The 20,646-nt window shown below is 46.9% G+C and overlaps 2 protein-coding genes and 3 non-coding genes across 5 annotated transcripts; all 5 read left to right on the forward strand.

Moving 5' to 3' along the window:
* The first annotated feature begins 478 nt into the window (after positions 1-478).
* On the forward strand, positions 479-4,645 carry rps8a (ribosomal protein S8a). The gene is made up of 6 exons (XM_056292646.1): positions 479-515; positions 1,319-1,425; positions 1,707-1,806; positions 2,171-2,346; positions 3,102-3,231; positions 4,491-4,645. Exons 1-6 carry the CDS (start codon positions 512-514, stop codon positions 4,598-4,600), a joined length of 627 nt encoding a protein of 208 aa, XP_056148621.1. The 5' UTR covers positions 479-511; the 3' UTR covers positions 4,601-4,645.
* LOC130124617 (small nucleolar RNA SNORD46) lies at positions 1,493-1,601 on the forward strand. The gene has a single exon (XR_008811384.1). It is a non-coding gene; the product is annotated as a small nucleolar RNA SNORD46 (small nucleolar RNA).
* LOC130124615 (small nucleolar RNA SNORD38) lies at positions 1,884-1,950 on the forward strand. Its single transcript, XR_008811382.1, has one exon. It is a non-coding gene; the product is annotated as a small nucleolar RNA SNORD38 (small nucleolar RNA).
* LOC130124616 (small nucleolar RNA SNORD38) lies at positions 3,792-3,858 on the forward strand. Its single transcript, XR_008811383.1, has one exon. It is a non-coding gene; the product is annotated as a small nucleolar RNA SNORD38 (small nucleolar RNA).
* Positions 4,646-6,023: 1,378 nt separating the features above from the next.
* acadm (acyl-CoA dehydrogenase medium chain) lies at positions 6,024-19,880 on the forward strand. The gene is made up of 12 exons (XM_056292645.1): positions 6,024-6,093; positions 7,311-7,419; positions 7,527-7,624; positions 11,535-11,604; positions 11,711-11,811; positions 13,466-13,546; positions 14,740-14,870; positions 15,038-15,146; positions 16,987-17,127; positions 17,619-17,714; positions 18,936-19,184; positions 19,304-19,880. The coding sequence occupies exons 1-12, from the start codon at positions 6,079-6,081 to the stop codon at positions 19,373-19,375; spliced, it is 1,272 nt and encodes a 423-aa protein (XP_056148620.1). The 5' UTR covers positions 6,024-6,078; the 3' UTR covers positions 19,376-19,880.
* The last annotated feature ends 766 nt before the right edge of the window (positions 19,881-20,646 follow it).

Raw genomic sequence — 20,646 nt, forward strand, 5'->3', positions numbered from 1 at the left:
TAGACTTGATTTTGCAATTTCATGGATTGAAGAGTTAAGACAGAACAATGAGGACATATGAAGTCTAATTGTATTATTTGTGTCCTGGGTATATGTCCAAAGGAGTTGAATCAAGTGCAACTGCACTTGGTATATATCCGTGAAGACGTTTCGCCTCTCATCCAAGAGGCTTCCTCAGTTCGTGAATGGATAACCATGACCTGGATGAATGAGAACATTCACAGACATCCTGGGTATGTGCTGTTTTTTAATTGTGTAGTTTGTGGTTCATCGGACGCTTAAATTTGAAAGGTAAACGACCCGTTATGAAATCACTGCAGTCGATGGTGCGTGTAAGCAACGCCGCATACGTTTAGTGACCAGAGGTGGCGACACTTACTCGGGATATTGACGTGTTACAATAAAACCGCCAGAATAAGAACTGGGCGTTCTCGCCGAGTCTCGCGATAAAATTTGGCTTCAAACTTTCCCATGAGCCCTTGCGGTTCCTCTTTCTAGCCGGCGCCTGAGAATGGGTACGTTTTTCCCGTCATGATGGCAGAAGGGAATCTTTAACCATCAACAGTTTTACCTAACGAATATGCCAGTAATTGCTTGCATTATTGAAGCTCATTATTGGATACACTGGGAAACATTTGAATTTGATTTCCTTACCCGTGTGTTCTTGTATGAAATTATATATATTTTTAAGGCGATATTGCTCCGTATTGCTCCAAGATGGCCGCTCGCATTGGCCTTCGTTCTACCGATGAGCTGCCTTGAAATTATGTCCGTTTGTGCCTGTTATGTTATTGTTCGCCTTCCCGTTTTGCCACCCGCAGAGTGTTAAATTGTTGTTGGTTTTGATTTCTAGTTACATGCTGTTTAGAATTTTCTGGTCTTGTCGGTAGTGAGTTGTGTCTGTTCCGATTAGCCAGCGTTAGCTAAACGGCTCGTTCCTTTCATGTCAAGCTATTGCATGGGCATGGGCACATTGTGAGGATCCCCTCTCATTAATCATTTACTTGACGTCAAAAACAGTCGGTATTAAATCATCTCTGTTGGTGCCAAGGTGGCTTCGGCGTTACCGAATTGGCTAAGCGGCAAGATACCTAGCTTTAGCCCGTAACCCACGTTTGATTAGCCATGTGCAGGAGTGTTGGGAGACAGTTGCTTGAGTGACGTGATGAAGTTCTTTAAGCGGAATCCAATTGGATAAGGCCGATAAACACCTTGGAGAACTGATTGCTCAAGCATAGTTGATGATTATTTTACATCAGTTAAGTCGCTGGTTGGCAATCTGAATGACACCCTGGCCCAACTTCTTCCTTACCCCCAGGTATCTCGAGGGACAACTGGCATAAACGCCGCAAAACCGGTGGTAAACGCAAGCCCTATCACAAGAAGAGGAAGTATGAGCTCGGACGCCCTCCTGCAAACACAAAGGTGTGTTAAAATTCTTAGATGGAAAGGGTTTTTCTATTTTTTTTATTAAATTGCTTGCAGAAGATGTGGTGTGAGTGATGAAAACTTTACCCGTAGGTAGGTTTTTGTTTGACCGTTTTGGTTTTACATTTTTGACCTACCAATGTTGGGACTAGTCATAGTTACACTGACATGCCACTGTATATAGTCAATAGTGCTGGTTAACAGTCACAGGAGAAAAAAATTGCATGCATCTTAACCTCCAAATATTAACTCTAACCATTTAATATTTCCTGGATTAGATTGGACCACGCCGCATCCACACGGTGAGAGTCCGCGGTGGAAACAAGAAATATCGTGCTTTGAGGCTGGATGTTGGGAACTTCTCATGGGGATCTGAGTGTAAGTTTCTCTTCAATAGTCATTCTAAATAGTTATTGTCATGCAATAGATTGATCTCAGACGAAAGATCTGTGTCTTTTCAATGAAGATATCTGTCCAGTTCTGCTACTGATTGCAAGTGGTGACAATGTAGACTCTGAGAAAGACTGACTTCTCATATTCCAATGCTGAAGTGATAACTTGTTTTTATTTTCTCCCTTTCCCTGTGGATGGAACTGATTTTTTGCTCCATTTCATTTTATTGACCTTGCTTATCTAGCACCAATTGTGAATAATGCTAAAAATTAAGATAATTAGGCTTTCGTTGGTTAGTGATTAACGGATGCTGTAAAATTATTCCTTTTGCCAACACTTTAATTCACAGGTTGCACACGCAAGACTAGGATCATTGATGTTGTCTACAATGCCTCCAACAATGAGCTTGTCAGAACCAAGACCCTGGTGAAGAACTGCATCGTCCTAGTTGACAGCCTTCCTTTCAGGCAGTGGTATGAGGCTCACTATGCTACTCCTCTGGGACGCAAGAAGGGAGCTAAGCTGGTATGTACTTTTATGTCCCACCCCCCCAATCATTCTGCATTTTAAATAGTCAATACTTGCCCTATTCAGGGCGTCTGGCTAGCGTAGCGGTCTATTCCATTGCCTACCAACGTGGGGATCACTGGTTCAAATCCCTGTGTTACCTCCGGCTTGGTCGGGTGTCCCTACATACACAATTGGCCGTGTCTGCGGGTGGGAAGCTGGATGTGGGTGTGTGTCCTGGTCGCTGCACTAGCGCCCACTCTAGTCGGTCGGTGCGCCTGTTCAGGAGGGAGGGGGAATAGCCTGATCCTCCCACGTGCTACATCCCCCTGGCGAAACTCCTCACTGTCAGGTGAAAAGAAGCAGCTGGCGACTCCACATGTATTGGAGGAGGCATGTGGTAGTCTGCAGCCCTCCCAAGCTCGGCAGAGGGGGTGGAACAGTAACCGGGATGGCTTAGAGGAGTTGGGGTAATTGGTCAACTACAACTGGGGGGAAAGGGGGGGGTTGGGGGGTTGCCCTATTCTAGTCAATGGCAACCTTTAAAAAGGATAGGGGGCAAGTAAAACCATGGTCTTTCTATAAAGATAACTAACAATTTCTGCTACTGAATGTTAGTGATGTTACTTTTGAACTGCTATGTAAACCTTCTGTGCGGTTGTTTTGTTTAATCGGGGAAATGGCGACTATTGGCAGATAATGGGATTGCCTCACTTTTCAAGCATTGCAAATCCTGCTATTTACACCTGTTTTCCACTCATTTCACATTGTAGACTCCTGAAGAGGAAGAGGTCCTGAACAAGAAAAGGTCAAAGAAGACCCAGAAGAAATTTGATGAGCGCAAGAAGACTTGCAAGATCAGCACCCTCTTGGAGGAGCAGTTCCAGCAGGGCAAACTACTTGGTGAGTCAATTTGAGTAGCTATTGTGGTCATCCCTTCGTGGGAAACTTTTGAAGGATGAAATACATGTGTGAAACCAACACTTGGATCCTAGTCCCCATTGACTTGAGTTTAGAATGTCTTTTAATTTAGTGTATTGATACTCGTATATGCCTTGGAGAGGGCCATATGTAAGCATGTTTTCAATGCAGGGTAACACTAGACCAGCTGATTTCACTAATTTGTCCATTTCAGACATGGAGGATAAATCGGTGAAATCAGTTGGGTGTACCGTTGGGTTGGAATGGAAAAAATGCTTACACGTTGCCCACCATGGCACATGATTGAAGATCTTGTGTGGGGATGCATCACTTCTGAAAAAAACAAAATTCTTCCAACTACCTGCCCTCTAAAATGAGACTGCCTTAACCTCAGTTGCTCTATTTTACAAGTAGAGTCTAACAAGAAATTGAGACATCGGATGACTTCCCTATAATGTGAAAGGATTGTGTTGAGAATCAACATATTAGTGTACAGTTTTCCTTAACCATAGATATAGTTGATCTGAGAGGAAAGATCTGTCTTTCAATGAAGATATCTGTCCAGTTCTGCTACTGAGTGCAAGTGGTGACAATGTAGACTCTGAGAAAGACTGACTTCTCATATGGTTTCCTTAGCCATACATAGCTTTGCCATCTCTTTCAGCTCATTGTTTACATCATCTGGCCCAGGGATTGGCAACATGATCCAGAACGGGCCGGTGTTGGTGCAGGTCTTTGTTCCAACCAAGCAGTTACGCCTGATTCTATTAGTCAACCAATTGTCTTTGCTAAGGACCTTGACTGGTATGTGTAACTGCTTGGTTGGAACACAGACCTGCACCCACACCAGCCCTTTCTCGATCTGGATCATGTTGCCAATCCCTGACACACACACACACACACCCCACCGTTGCTGGTCAGAAGTTGAGAATGCTTCTCCTCTTGGCAAGCTTCACCCACTGTTTTCAGGTCAGGTTATGTCAGCAATGAGCTGAAAGTGAAGGCAAAACTGGTCTCTGGTTAAGGAAAACAGTAGACTATAGTGTTGATTCTCAATGCATTCAGCCGAACAGGCAATCCTGTCACATTGCAGGCTGTCATTTGATTCAGTTAATATCAAATTGATTGCTTAATGCAGCTTTAAACGTTACTTCTGTTAGAGTTGTCTTAATGTCTAGAAAGGCCTTAGTGGCGGGTTTACTGTAACTCATCTTATTCATGTTCCTTTCCCCTCTCTGCAGCCTGCATTGCCTCCAGACCTGGCCAGTGTGGCAGGGCAGACGGCTATGTCCTAGAAGGCAAGGAACTGGAGTTCTATCTGAGGAAGATAAAGGCCAAGAAAGGCAAATAGATATACAGCTGTTTGATACGTCAATAAAATCCAAACGTCCCAAAACGGTGTGTCATTGCTTTGTTTTGGTTTCACTGTCAACGACTTAACATGACTCCTGCCTTGTGAAGGCTTGGAATAAAGGGCAGCTTTAACATTGATGCCTGGTGTTTTGTGGTAGTACTAAAACTATGTAAGCCTGTCCATTTTATTCAAGTAAGAACAGTACACCTATGGATTTATCAATTAAATCCATAAACTGATAAATACATTTCTTGATACATTATCAACAGTAAATCAATTGAGTTTGCTACAAAAAGATGTTACTAGTACTAGTGTGCCTGTAAATACCCTATTTTACAAATATTGCGCATCACTGCACTTACTGTCAAGGTGTATCCTGGGCTGTGTTTTTGATAAATACCTTGCCATTGTGTAACATGAAAGGTAATTGTACATATAAGGGAATACACAATATAAAGTATGGTCACTAACGAAGGACTTGGGACATGTGTGGAGGGGAGATGCTGGGTGTATTGGGAGAAGGATGCTGACCGGAGCTGCCACGGAAGAGGAAACGAAGGCCAAAGAGGAGGTTTATGGATGTGGTGAGGGAGGACATACAGGGGGCTGTTGTGACAGGAAGCTGCAGAGAACAGGAAGAGCTGGAGACTGATGATCCGCTGTGGCGCCCCCTAACGGGAGCAGCTGAAAGTTAATTCAAACGTCTACATGCACAAATGCCAAGAGTAATTTGTTCGTTATGTGAACACTGACACGACATTATGAAACGAGTAACGGTTGTTTAAGTTCTTGGAAGTGGACAGAAAAGCCACTTAACGATTTAATCTTTCATCTGTTTTAATAGCAAGCTATCCTGATATAGTGTTTCTCAACCCAGTCCTCAAGGAACCCCTATCCTGCAGATTTTCATTGTAACCCTGCATAGGAAGCCCTGCTTGTACTTACTCGACCAATCATCTCGCAGCGCTTAATTATGCAAGGTGTGCAACGTCTGACAAAATTCATTGCTGATTGGTTGAATAACTACAAACAGGTACCTATTCAGGGTTGCAAAGAAAATATGCAGGATAGGGGGTCCTTGAGGACTGGGTTGAGAAACACTGTAAACAAAACCTGACCATCACCTCCAAGATTAACAAAACTGCCTCAATATAACGACGAAAAACGTGGTCCCGTGGGACATTTTCATATTGTGTTCACTTTAAAAGTGTGATATTTTCCTATGGATCAAGTGCACTGGTATGCGTTGTGAATTCTTAAATTATTAGTGACGTCAACGGGGCGTCCAGTATGTCGCCGCGCGTCGAGGTTAAGCAAGAAAGTAGGGCAAAAGTCAGTTTACGGGGTTGCGCGGAAACCACGTGATCGAACTCGGCGTTGTGATTGGCTAAAAATCTACTTGGTAAAGCGGAGGGGGGGGGCGGTCCGTCCACCAGTTCCGCGATAGCGTTCGTCCTCCCTGGCGAGTCACAACAATGCTCTTTAACAAGGTAACTCTCGACTTAGTGATTTTTACCGCCGTATTTCTACTGCGCGTTCATTAACCTTCACCTTGTGGTCCATGCTTGTTTTGTGGGCAGGACGCTGCCGTACACGTACCTTTTGCTACCGTTAGCGAGAGAGCTGCGCCGTGGACGTCACAGGCTAACGTGTCGTTGAGAAAGCAATACGAGGCGCCGCCGCCGCTGTTATCCGGCGGCGTTTTTCTTGATCTCAAGTGTTCGTCACCTCGCCTCTCAACTGGGAAGTTTAGAGGAAGGACGAGTCGCTAGCTAAGTTTCTAGCTCCGCGAACCGTCCGGTTCCCAGGCTAGCCAAGTTTCGCTATCTGGAGGAATGCGAGATAGCGTTAACGACTGACAAGCATACCGGGAGGGAGGGGGGGCGGGGGCTGTAATGTGACGTCAGAAATCAGCAGCACTTTGTCACAATGCGTTAGGGCCAGTGTTTCTCAAGCCAGTCCTCGAGGAACCCCTATCCTGCAGATTTTCATTGTAACCCTGCATAGGTGGCCCTACTCGACCAATCATCTCGCAGCGCTTAATTATGCAAGGTGCGCAACAGCTGACAAAATTCTTTGCTGATTGGTTGAATAACTACAAACGGGTACCTATTCGGGGTTGCAAAGAATATATTGTAGCGAATTCGGGGGGACAACGTAGCCACAGGAACTGCCGCGGCCGGGAAGCGAACCCGTGTCGCCCGCACCGCGGGAGGCATCACTAACCGCTCGACTGAAGGGTCAGGCCCGCGAGCCGGCGGCCAGCGGGTCTTCTTATCCATCCACGTTACACTACCCTCCTCCTTCGGGAAGTGCGTCCCCGCGCTTAAGCATTTCAGCTCCTTCACGCCTCAGGGCGCCTACGCTTCCGATGGCCTTACGGTCGCTCCATCCCACTTCTGACACCAATGTAGCGAATTCGGGGGACAACGCAGCCACAGGAACTGCCGCGGCCGGGAGGCGAACCTGTGTCGCCCGCACCGCAGGAGGCATCGCTAACCGCTCGACTAAAGGGTCGGACCCGCCAGCCAGCGTGTCTTCTTATCCATGCACGTTCCAACATGCAGGATAGGAGGTCCTTGAGGACTGGGTTGAGAAACACTGCATTAGGCCATCCCTTGTACAAAGCGGGCTGTGTGTAAGGATCTGCATGCAGTGTCCCTCAAAGGTTAACCTGCGTTGTCTTTTGTGGACCCGATCCCTGCAGCTGCTGAGGGCCGGTCTGCAGACCGGTGCCCGCCTTCAAAGCTCCGGCGCTGCAGCGAGCGCAAAAGCAGCCGGTAGTTCCCAGAAAGCATCGCTTGGTTACTGTTTTGGTGAGTTATACCCCCCCCCCCCAAAAAAAAGAAGTGAAAGCCTTGAGGTTATTTTTTAATACTGAAGTAGAGACACTTGTGGATCAACTTGGTGCTTTTGTCGACAGAGTTAACGGAACAGCAGAAAGAGTTCCAGGCACTGGCTCGGAAGTTTGCCCGCGAGGAGATCGTTCCAGCTGCAGCTGCCTACGACAGAAGTGGTGATGTGAGTATAGATGGGCCGTCAAAGCCTTTGCACGCACACAGGCTACATAAAGGTATACGGTATTGGTCACTTTCTGCTTTGTCAGGTTGCTTTAGTTGCAGAGGCCATCTCCAAAGCCGTGGCCGGTAACAAGCAAGCCCGCGGACGGAGGAACGTTGCCTTTGTCAGGGCTGGTAAGCAGCCTCAGTCACAGCCTAGATCAGCAGTTGGTCTCCTCACCTCCGTGTCAGACTGGGAGCTGTGAGTGGACTGGGGAGGGGGCAGCTCAGGTTCCCGGATCACGTTATGACAACTTCGTTGAGGCCAGACATGGTGCTATCATCAGCCTCTTCAAAGCAGGTGCTCCTTGTAGAGCTGACATTTCACTGGGAGGACCAGATGGAAAGAGGCAAATGAATGGAAGCGGTCCAAGTACCAGGAGCTGGTGGATGAGTGCCAGAAGAGAGTCTGGAAGGCCCATTGTGAGCCCATTGAAGTGGGGTTTAGAGGCTTTGCTGGCTGCTCACTGTGCAGGGTCTATACTCTACTTGGCATCACTGGGGCTGCAAAAAGGAAAGCCATCAAGTCTACCATGGAGGCTGCAGAGAGGGCCTCCAGATGGTTTTGGATCAGGAGGAGTGATCTGTGGGCCAATGCTGCTGGGACACACGCCAGGGCCTGATTAACCCTGGCTGGGTCGCCTGAGTGAGGATGTATGATGTTGAAAGACCAGAAACACCAGTGGACCTCACTGATAATGTGTCCAAGTGCATCCTGTATCTTTGAATCATCCAAACTGGTTCAGCCAGTGACACCCAGAAATAGGCTGGGTGACCACCAAGAACAGATTGGTAACAACTGCAGAGAAACTTGATGGCTTGGAAAGATGGCAACTGAGTCAGGAAGGGGTTGCAGCCCAACCTACATCCTCTGCGAGGACGAACCCACCAAACCTACAAACAGACACACAGAGATAGACCCCCCAGTGGAGCCCAAGAGGGGGGGGGGAGAATGAGCACCCAAATAGGACAGACCTAACGATGACGACCTTGGCAAATGGACGACGACAACTTGAAGATGCACTTGCGGCAAGGTCTGCAAGAATGAGCATGGCTTTAAAATCCATCAGGCCCGAATTTAATGCTTAGCATTAAATTAAGCAGCAGCGCAGCACAAAGGATCCGCTCCTGGTGAGACGCAGGAGGAGCCTGGCCCGGAGACACCGCACAGATCTCAGAACATCCAAATGCTAAGCTGTCTGGCTCCCAGCAAAGTTGTTCAGCAGTGTCTGATCAAGTGGCCCCAGCAAGCCAGCACAGAGAGTGGTGCCAGTTTGATGCGGACATGGCTAGAGTCATCAAATCAACTGCAAAGGGAGATGCAGAAATTACCCCACTCTTCTGAGCCATCCTGATCTCTGCTCCACCCCCTGTGCCCATCCGGGGAGGGCTGCAGACTACCACATGCCTCCTCCCGATACATGTGGAGTCACCAGCTGCTTCTTTTCACTTGACACTGAGGAGTTTTGCCAGGGGGATGTAGTGCATGGGAGGATCACGCTGTTCCCCCCAGAACAGGCGCCCGGACCGATCAGAGGAGGCACTAGTGCAGAGACCAGGACACATAGCCACATCCGACTTCCCACCCGCAGACGCGTCCAATTGTGTCTGTAGGGACACCTGACCAAGCCGAAGGTAACACGAGGATTCGAACTGCCAGTCCCCGTGTTGGTAGACAATGGAATAGGCCGCTACGCTACCCAGACGCCCCAGATGGCTTCTGATGATGATGACAACCATCATTATCAGTGTTGCGGCAGAGAGGTTCGATGTTGAAGCGGGCAAGACCACCATATGTATTCTCCACAGCCATTTCCATCCTTTTCGCAGAATCCACCACCATCTGTCCTTCCACATTCCTCTCCTTGACACCATACCTACCCATCACCTGCCCATCACCTCTGTTCCCTTCACCAACATGCCCATTCAAGTCTGCACTAATTACCACTCTCTTCTCCTTGGATACACTCTCCACTTCATCCAACTCACTCCAGAATTGTTTCTCTTCCATCTCACACCCAACTTGCAGGGCATGTGCTCTGACAATATGCATCATCACACCTTCAATTTCCAGCTTCATACTCATCACTCTGTCTGACACTCTCTTCACCTCCAACACACTCTAGACATACTCTTCCTTCAGGATTACCCGTACCCCATTTCTCCTCCCATCCACACCATGGTAGAAGATTTTGAACCCACCTCCGATGGCTTTACTCCCCTTCCACCTGGTCTCTTGCACACACAGTATACCTACCTTTCTCCTCTCCATCATATCAGCCAACTCTCTCCCTTTACCAGTCATAGTGCCAACATTCAAATTTCCGACTCTCACCTCCACACTCCTACCCTTCCTCTCTTCCTGCTGCCTCTGGACATGCCTTCCCCCTCTCTTCCTCCGCCAAACAGTAACATAGTTTCCACCGGCACCCTGCTGGCCAACAGTATCGGTGGCGGTCATTGGTAAGCCGGACCTCGACCAATCCGGTATGGAAATCTGATTAATGATCCGCATATTTATAAACAGCAGGTGTGTGTGTGTGTGTGTGTGTGTGTGTATGTATATATATATATATATATATATATATATATATATATATATATATATATATATATATATATATATATAAATTAAACCTTCAATTGTAGGGAAAATGCTCAACAATCAAGGAGCAAAAATAATCCTGTGATTCAAGTAATTTTTAATTAGACAGTACAAGCCTGTTTCATGCTATGTGCAATCATCAGCTGTCAGAGCTAAACGGCAAAGAACTTAACGTATATATAACTGTCTCGACGTGCACATCACGTGCACAACGTCCAATGGGGAAGGGGAAGGGGGCACCTTCCCCATTGAATGTCATGAATGTAGGTACTTTGCCCTTCCCCATTGCATGTTGTGCACGTGATGTGCATGGCGAGACAGTTATATATATGTTATGGTCTTTGCTGTTTAGCTCTAATGACAGCTGACGATTACACATAGCATGAGACAGGCTTGTACTGTCTAATTGAAAAAACTACTTGAATCACTGGATTTTATGTGTACAGGAATATCTGTACTGAATACAGACTGGAAGTCCCAAGTCCAAATGGGAGACACCACCAAAGGTGGTTGAGAACGGCAGAGCTAAGATGCTGTGGGACTTCCAAGTTCCAGACTGACAGGCAGGTGCTGGCTAACCAACCAGACATTGTGGTGGTCAACAAGGAACAGAAGACGGCAATAGTGATCAATGTAGCAATCCCGAGCGATGGCAACATCAGGAAGAAAGAGCATGAGAAGCTGAGGGAAGAACTAGATCGCATGTGGAAGGTCAAATCCACGGTAGGCCCAGTGGTAATAGGCACACTAGGGGCTGTGACCCCCAAACTGGGAGAGTGGCTCCAGGAGATTCCAGGAACAGCATCTGAGGTCTCTGTCCAGAAGAGTGCAGTCCTAGGAACAACTAAGCTATTGTGCAGATCCTAGAATATTGTGCAGAATTTTGTTCTTTTTCTATGTCTTATTTATCTTCTATTTCTGTTTGTTTCTGTTTCTATTTTCTTATCTTGTATCTTGTTAGTTTTTAGTTATTAGAGCGCGAGTGTCTGTAATAGAACTAAATTTCTCCTTGGGGACAAATAAAGTATTGTGATTCAAAGTCCCAGGCCTCTGGTAAAGAACCTGAGCTTGAGGAAGGCACACACCACCCGAAAAAGGGTGAGAGGAGGATTTATATATGGCGGATGAATATAATTAACTACCCGGCAGAATATAAAATGAGTCATACTGGGGGTCCCCAAGGACCAGATTGAGAATCACTGGTTTATTAGACATATTACTGTTGAAATTGTGTTTTTACTTACCAGGTTTTAATCCTCTTTTACAGTATCCTTTCCCCGTCATTAAGAGAGCATGGGAGCTCGGTCTGATGAACTCTCACATCACAGAGGACTGTGGTAGGTTATTACCTTGCTCCCAGCTACTTCAAATGGTCTTTTTTTTAACTTAAATTTGCAAAGTTCATGATGGCGCATAGTATCACCCTGGTTGCTTTGCTTTCAGGTGGAATGGGCCTGTCAATTTTCGATGCCTGTCTCATCACCGAGGAGTTGGCCTATGGCTGCACTGGAGTCCAGACTGCCATTGAAGCCAACTCTCTTGGTGTAAGTTTAACTTGTTCAGATTCACACAGAAGTCTGATTTAACCAGGTAGGTGTACTGAAAACAGCCCTCAGTGAGGCAGAGTTGCATGAAAACGCAGCCACACCCGTTGGATCAATGTGGTTACTGAGGATTTAAGGCCGCTGTCACTCTTGTCATGTTTAGTTCAGTTGCGTCAAACACTGGAGTGGTTGTGCAGTTCATTCGAGTAGGTCAGAATGTCCCCAGCTGAACTCTGCTAGCGTTGGTGCTGGTCTCTTGGTCACTTCTGCAAATTGCCCAATTTTTGTCCGACTGTGCAGTTTGATGGGACAGCCCGACCGTGATAGTGCCGGGGTTGAACCCTTTTTCCACTGAACTTTACAGGGCTTCTGGGAAGGTTCAAAGCCATCTAGCGTTTTATAACATTCGCCAGCTTTTTTCCTACAACTGTACAATTTCAACACCTGAGGGCATCACAGCAGGCCTGATCTGAACAGTTGTTTCACTTGTGACACCGCACAAAGTTGGTGATATTTATTGTGCATTGAAACATGGATGGAGTTGAAATGTACATAGTTGGAACTTGTTAAAGTATAGAGTGTGACCTCTGAGGAAAACGGGATTGACCTGGCCTGTAATAGAGTTGCTTATACAAAGAGGAGAAATACTTAAGTAATTTTCAGGATTTTTATTTTTTACATAACTTTTTTGAAACCGACCAAATATTTTGATCTTGACTAATTCTCAACTAATTCTAATTACTTCTGTGGGAATTAAAAAAGTCATTTCAGCATTAGTTTGACTGCAACAGAGAAAAACAGGTTATCAGTGGGGATGAATACTTTGAGGCATCTCAGTAATGCACTATAAGGTCATTATATTGCCTTTTGCTAGCTTCTTAAACACTCCTGTAATAAGAGAATCCAATTAATTATATATTATGGATTTTTGCCCCCTTTTTCTCCCCAATTGTATCCAGCCAATTACCCAACTCTTTCATTCTGGTCATTGCTCCACCCCTCTGCCAAGTTGGGGAGGGCTGCAGACTACCACATGCCTCCTCCGATACATGCGGAGTCACCAGCCGCTTCTTTTCACCTGACGGCGAGGAGTTTCACCAGGGGGACGTAGCGCGTGGGAGGATCACGCTATTCCCCCCCAGTTCCACCCACCCCCGAACAGGCGCCCCGACCGACCAGAGGAGGCGCTAGTGCAGCGACCAGGACACATACCCACATCTGGCTTCCCACCCGCAGACACGGCCAATTGTGTCTGTAGGGACGCCCGACCAAGCCGGAGGTAACACGGGGATTCGAACCAGCGATCCCCGTGTTGGTAGGCAACGGAATAGACCCTGCACTACCCGGACGCCCAGGATAACCTCCTTTTAATGAAAAGCTAATTGGAAGTAGATATTCACTTACTGAATATCTACAATAAAGGTTGTAGAGTTGGGTGTGTAGAAGACATGGAGGCTTGATATCTTGTTTGCAAGTCTGGTGTTGTTGATACAAGGAGTTTGACTTGGTTGGCCGCTCACATAGGAGAAAACACACAAGGACATCATGCAGTGTTGAGTGTAAGAAAGTCTTGGTTGTGTATTATTAATGTGTATCACTTGGTTGTAGTGCCATTTTTTATCAGGAATTTTCTTTTTTTGTCTTTTCCATGCAGCAAATGCCTGTAATCCTTGCTGGCAACGAGGCACAGAAGAAGAAGTACTTGGGAAGAATGACTGAGGAGCCACTTATGTGTGTAAGTACTTCCTGCGGTAGCACATCAGGGTGTGTTCACGGTGTTTTGCTTCTTTCAAACGCCCACATTGTTGACATGGAAGTTAAGGAGGAACAGCCACAGTGGTGAAGAAAAAACCCACCGCTTCGGAAAACACACCATACCTGGTTTTGTTCTTGCCGGAGTGGAGCGCTTTCCACAACGCTCACTTGTCCAGAGGAGGAGCAGCGTGGTAAGTCGTAGGCTGGTGGGGGAGGTCAACCAAACACTGTAATTCAGTTTTCACACCACGGTCCCTATTCAGGGAAGGTCTATGAATAATTCTCCTATATCAGTGTCTGTAAGTATCTGTCCAGCACACAGTCTTAACACACACACACACACACATACTACATACATACATATTGGGCATTAGGTAGCCTCATTGACCAGTTGTACCACCCCTGACTCTCCCTTGCCATCTGACCGTTGCATGAAAAACACGGCCCTCTTTACCACAAAGACATGATGTGATGTTAATGGCTCTCCTTTTTGGGGGGGGTTATAATTAAAAATTCCTTCTCAAACCCCATCTCTGCTGTCTTGCATTCCCTGTAGTGGGGCTGTAATTTTTACTTTTCTTTTTTTCCCCTCCCCAGTTGTACTTGGCCAATTAGCCCACTCTTCCGAGCCATCCCGGTCGCTGCTCCACCCCCTCTGCTGATCCAGGGAGGGCTGCAGACTACCACATGCCTCCTCTGATACATGTGGAGTCGCCAGCCACTTCTTTTCACCTGACAGTGAGGAGTTTCCCCGGGGATGTAGCATGTGGGAGGATCACGCCATTCCCCCCAGTCCCCCCCTCCCTTGAACAGGTGCCCCGGCCGGCCAGAGGAGGCACTAGTGCAGCGACCAGGACACATACCCACATCCGGCTTCCCACCCGCAGACACGGCCAATTGTGTCTGTAGGGACGCCCGGCCAAGCCGGAGATGGATTTGAACCGGCGATCCCCGTGTTGGTTGGCAACGGAATAGACCGCTACGTCACCCGGACGCCAGGAACTGTTGCATCAACAACTCAAGATGGAGCTTGAGGCAGCGGATTTCTTACAAAAAGCAGTAGTGTTATTGGGCATCACACTGTCATCAAGAGGAAAATATCCCGCCTTTCTGAAAGGATTGTGCGCTAGACAAGGTGACTTTACGTAACTGAAGTGTTGTGTGTTCCGGCAGGCGTACTGTGTGACCGAGCCCGGGGCAGGCTCTGATGTGGCGGGCATCAAGACGCGCGCTGTGCGGACGGGGGATGAGTACGTCGTTAACGGACAGAAGATGTGGATCACCAACGGCGGCAAAGCCAACTGGTACGCTGTGACAAAATTCCTGCACGCAAACATAAAGCCGCCGCCGCCGCCGCCGTGTGCTGACACCAGCAACCACATGTGTTCCTGTGTGTAGCCAGGGGGTGGATGTCGGCCTCTGTCTGGTCTTTTTGAAGGGTAACTTTATTTTTTCTCTGTTCCTTTTTCAGGTATTTTCTCCTTACCCGTAGTGACCCAGATCCTAAATGCCCAGCCAGCAAAGCGTTCACTGGCTTCATTGTTGATGCGGACACTCCAGGAATTCAAGTGGGTAGGAAGGTAAGAGCCGGTCGAGCTGTTTCTTCAAAGGTGATTCCAAACTAACCGGTTTTGTATTTAAGAAGCTAATGTCTTCATGGGGCGGCACGGTGGGTGCAGTGGTTATGCAAATAATGCAGCCACACTGTAACTTGATTTCTGGAGATCTATGAGTCGGATGGTTTTACCACCACATATTTGGGGCCGTTTTGGCTCGGCAGTGTGAATTTCATACATCTAATAGTGACCCAAGCTGAAACGATAGGGGGTGCATTATTCGGCAGCAGCTATCAGTTCTGCCGTACAATGCACGCTCCCCTTAACACTCAGTAATGACACTTCAAATCAAGGTTTGATAGGAATCAAACGTTTTTATCAGCACATACTTTAGTTGATCGACTTTGACAGAGGGAATCTGACACTCCACATGAATTTTTCCACATTTAAAAACCTCATTTTAGCATATCTGAAATGCTGTGCTTAAAAACACATCGATAAAGAACACCAAAGAGTTCGCCCTAAGAAATATTGAGAGATTAATCGAGGAAACCTTGTAAATGACAGACCAGTCATCCACCCCGCAGACCATCCACCCCGCAGACCATCCACCCCACAGACCATCCACCCCACAGACCATCCACCCCACAGACCATCCACCCCGCAGGAAAACAAGGCAGATAATCAAAGGTTTCGTTAATTTTATCATGAACATTTGTGTTATGATATTTAAACCACCTGTCATCAGGGAAATAAAAGCCTCTTGTCTACGAGACAAGAGCCCCCCCCCCCCTTTCCTCCCAATTGTCCAATTACGCCACTCTTCCGAGCTGTCCCGGTCGCTGCTCCACCCCCTCTGCTGATCCGGGGAGGGCTGCAGACTACCACATGTCTACTCTGTTACATGTGGAGTCACCAGCCACTTCTTTTCACCGGACAGTGAGGAGTTTCACCAGGAGGACGTAGCGTGTGGGAGGATCACGCTGTTCCCCCTCCCCCCCAAACAGGCGCCCCGACCGACCAGAGGAGGCGCTAGTGCAGCAACCAGGACACATATTCACATCCGTCTTTGAAATCATGATAGCCTGATCTCTGTCATTTCATGTCGCTTTCGTGCGAGGGTCCGACCAGGAGGCTGCACATCCACAGACTGACAGGCAAAACGGTTTTATTAGGTAGATTTTTTTTAGCTTGAGTGCTGCATATTAACAACTTTTTTTTCCCCATACTTCCTGTTCATTTGACTTGGGCGCTGCGCAAAACTCTTAGCATGGCAGGAAACACACTAGTTTTTCTAACCGTGTGTGTGTGTGTGTGTGTGTGTGTGTGTGTGTGTGTGTGTGTGTGTGTGTGTGTGTGTGTGTGTCCGCTGCTACTGGGTCTGTCATCCTAGTTGTGGTGCTCGGTTATGACTGTGATCAAGGACGTCTCGTGGTTGGGGTGATTCAGAACCTTTGAAAGACCTGTTTTTACACTGCAGTTGGGTGCTCCCCCCTCAGCTGGTGTTTCTCCTACATCCGAGCACCGGCAGTGCCTCTGTGTTCGCCCTTCGCCCGGGGGGTGAAAAGAGGGGTGGTTTGTCTCTCTGAGTACCGGAGAAGGGGAGATACGCCTGGCATGGATCTGCACTCTACCGAGTGCAATCTTCTAGTTTTATTATCTTTTTTTTTGTACATCTTCTAGTTTTATCTTCTATTTTTGTCCGTCAGTGTTATTCATGTGTGAATTTTTGAAAGAATCAAAAATATACACAGAGCCGTCCCTCAACCCAGCTGAATACGCGACCATCCTCTTTCTACTTATTGATAAGTGTTGTCCTACATGAATTGACGTGCTCTTACTTTCTGTGTGTCTGTCCCTGTAGGAAATGAACATGGGCCAGAGGTGCTCAGACACCAGGGGCATCACATTTGAGGATGTCCGGATACCCAAAGAGAATGTCCTCCTTGGAGAGGGGGCTGGCTTCAAGATTGCCATGGGGGCCTTTGACAAGACCAGGCCACCAGTGAGTCACTAGTTTGCAATTGAAGCATGTTGCACTTAATCTTCTACTACTACTACTATTACTTTCCATGTTTACATATCCATAAAGCTGCAACATGCAGGCATATTGCACTTAATGTGCTCAGTGGAAATTTTGCAGTACAGGTGCCAGTTAAGTTGCCTCGGCGTCAGCGAGAATGGATCCTGACATAAACTTTTCAGATGTCAGCCTTGGCCTTTTTTCCTGTGCAACATTTTGTATGCCATTTCTCACAATATTATCTGCTGACACTCAACCAAACCTGTGTAGTGTGCACACACACACACAGTAAACCTGCCACTTGACTGTAGAAAATCTCAGATCCCGTCTGAAGACCCGATTATTGTTGTCTAGAAAAGTCAAAATTGAAGCCACAAAAAGACGTTGTACTACATGGTTATTCGGTGTCCAGCCCTGTGTGTGCTTGAATCAGATATTATTGTGTGCTTGTGGTGTTCGTTACTGTGACGCAGGTGGCGGCAGGGGCAACGGGCTTGGCACAGAGGGCCCTCGACGAAGCCACCAATTACGCAATGGAGCGGAAGACCTTCGGCAGGCTCATCGCTGAGGTGGGTCACATGACGCCACGATGACAGACTTCTCCATACTGAACCGTGCAATGTAAACAAGCAATAGGCCTTTAAAGGAGCACCCCCCACCTACCCTCTACCCCCCCCCCCCCAAAACAGTGCTGGTCACTCGTTGACGGACACCACCTGTCAACATTGAACTGAAATGGCACTTGAACGGACGGTGTCGTTAACTGTTTGTGATTTTTTTTTCTCTCTCTCTGTTTTTAGTGGTATCGATTTTAGGGCATTTCCTTTTTATTTATGTATGCGGGTACATAATGAAATGACAATAAATTAAATCTTCTTTTTTTTTTGGATTTTTTTTCCCCCCCTTTTTCTCCCCAATTGTAACTGGCCAATCACCCCGCTCTTCCGAGCCGTCCCGGTCGCTGCTCCACCCCCTCTGCCGATCCGGGAAGAGCTGCAGACTACCACATGCCTCCTCTGATACATGTGGCGTCGCCAGCCGCTTCTTTTCACCTGACAGTGAGGAGTTTCACCAGGGGGACGTAGCGCGTGGTAGGATCACGCTATTTGCCCCCCCGAACAGGTGACCTGCCCAACCGAGCCGGAGGTAACACGGGGATTCGAACCGGCGATCCTCATGTTGGTAGGCAACGGAATAGACCCGCCACGCCACCTGGACGCCCCTGATAAATTAAACCTTGAATCTTGATTTCTGAGCTGGTGTCCTTTTGTAAAACCACCAGAAACGACGCCGCTTTTAGAGTTGGTTAAGAGGCAGGGTGTAATATTTCTGTGTTTCTGCTTTTTGAAGCATGATATGACTAGTTAATATGAGCGGGGCCTGCTGAACTAAGGTCAGTCAACCCGGCTCCCGGATTCAAAAACACGAGCAAGGCCGGCTGAGCATTTCTGTCACTGTTTTATTCAAAATGCCGAGCGAGCGGCAGAGGTCAAGGTTCAACGAGAAGTTAGACACGGCAATTACACATTCCATTACACAGTTAACGTTGTCAGCCTACAAACGGAAGAAAATTTGAGTAAAACCCAACATTTTTCTGTTGGGCTAAAAGGTTTTCAATATATTGTCCCTTCTCACTGACCGTCTTTTTCAGTGTATTTAGATGTAACACTTTTTACCAGTATGTTTTGTGGCCAAAAGTGGTGTTGTGAAGAAAGATTTACCCTGTGACTTGCTCCCTTACGAAAATGAAAGGTTAACGGGTCTCTGCATCTCTCTGTATTGCTCAACAGCACCAGGCAGTGTCTTTCCTGCTGGCTGAGATGGCCATGAAGGTGGAGCTGGCCAGGATGGGCTACCAGCGGTCTGCCTGGGAGGTTGACCAAGGCCACAGGAACACCTATTATGCGTCCATAGCCAAGGCCTTTGCTGGCGACATCGCCAACCAGGTTGCGAGCGACGCCGTTCAAATATTCGGAGGAAACGGCTTCAACAGCGATTACCCAGTGGAGAAACTGATGAGAGACGCTAAAATCTACCAGGTACGTGGCAGGGACAATTCAGTGTACATCTCAGCGCTGCGCCGAATTTTAAAAGAGATGCGAGCAAAAATATTTGAAAGCCGTTTTTGTCGTTTTGAAATCTTTCCCTGCTTTTGTAGATCTACGAGGGCACTGCTCAGATCCAGAGGCTGATCATTGCCCGCGAACACCTGGGGAAATACAAGAAATGAAGACATGCTAAGACCTGTCATGGAACTGTTGTCCGTCCTTGTGTTTTTTTTTTTCTCCATGGGAATGACACATGATCAACACAACTCAGGATAGTGTAGAAACTGTTGGTTGCCTTACTTCCATCATCCTCCTGCCTTCAGCTTTTCAGTGTCCTATTCAATAAAAAGGGTGGTGCTTGTAAGAAGACTGTAACTGATCAAAGCAATGTAAAATAGGGGGGGGCGCACCCCGGTGGCTCACCTGGTAGAGCGCGGTAGGAACGTATAAGGCTGAGTCCTTATCACAGTGGCCTGGGTTCGAATCCGACCCGTGTCCTTTGCTGCATGTCGCCCTCTCTCTCTACTATTGCGATCAAATAAAGGTGGAAAATGCCAAAATAACAACAATAATAACAATAAAAAAAATGTAAAATAGAACAGTGATGCCTTTATGAACATTTTATTACATCATACCTCTGCTACCTGAAAAAAGCTGTTATTAGCTGTAATAAATTATGTATAGAAAATGAAAAGTGCTGATTTCTGTGTTCTCATTTCATTTTTTTAAAGGTATAAACACATAATTGTGTCACGTTAAAGTGGTTGCTGAACAAAAGGGTTTAATGAGTTTCTCGTTACTCTCAAGCACTCTGCCAAACACGGAAGCACAGGCTGTGTGAATAATCAAGCACAGTTAAAACTCGGGGACCTCTGCAGGCCTGGGAAGAACGGATAAGGACAAAGAAAAAAGGCAGTTTACATTCATGAAAACCATGGTTAACATACGAGTTGTTTGCAAGTTAATAAGATCTAAACACTTCACTGCCGCACTGCAAATGACTCCACACACACACACACACACACACACATGTCATGTACAGCTACCTCAGGCATGTATGTAAGTAACCTGCTAAAATGTATTTCAGCATCTCTGATATATCCTCTGCACCATATCACCTTTTATTTCACCTGAATAAGTCAATCCTTGTGTATATATCTAGATTGTTGTGTTGCAGTGTTGTTATTCTATATCAAGTGCACTGAGAGACACGAAGCCAGAGTCAGATTCCATGTATGGGCCAACCTACATGGCCAATAAACCTGATTCTGAGTTTGATGATATATATTAATATATAACACATCAGAATCAGATTTATTCCCCAATGAGCAGTTGATACCTTGCATACCTTGCATTGTTGACATGCCATCGGTGTGTGTGTGTGCGCGCGCGTGCGTGTGCGTGTGTGTGTGTGTGAATTAATTAATTATAAAGCGCTTTGAGTGGCTGTTGC

Source organism: Lampris incognitus, chromosome 14 (genome assembly GCF_029633865.1).
Source record: "Lampris incognitus isolate fLamInc1 chromosome 14, fLamInc1.hap2, whole genome shotgun sequence".
NCBI lineage: Eukaryota > Metazoa > Chordata > Actinopteri > Lampriformes > Lampridae > Lampris > Lampris incognitus.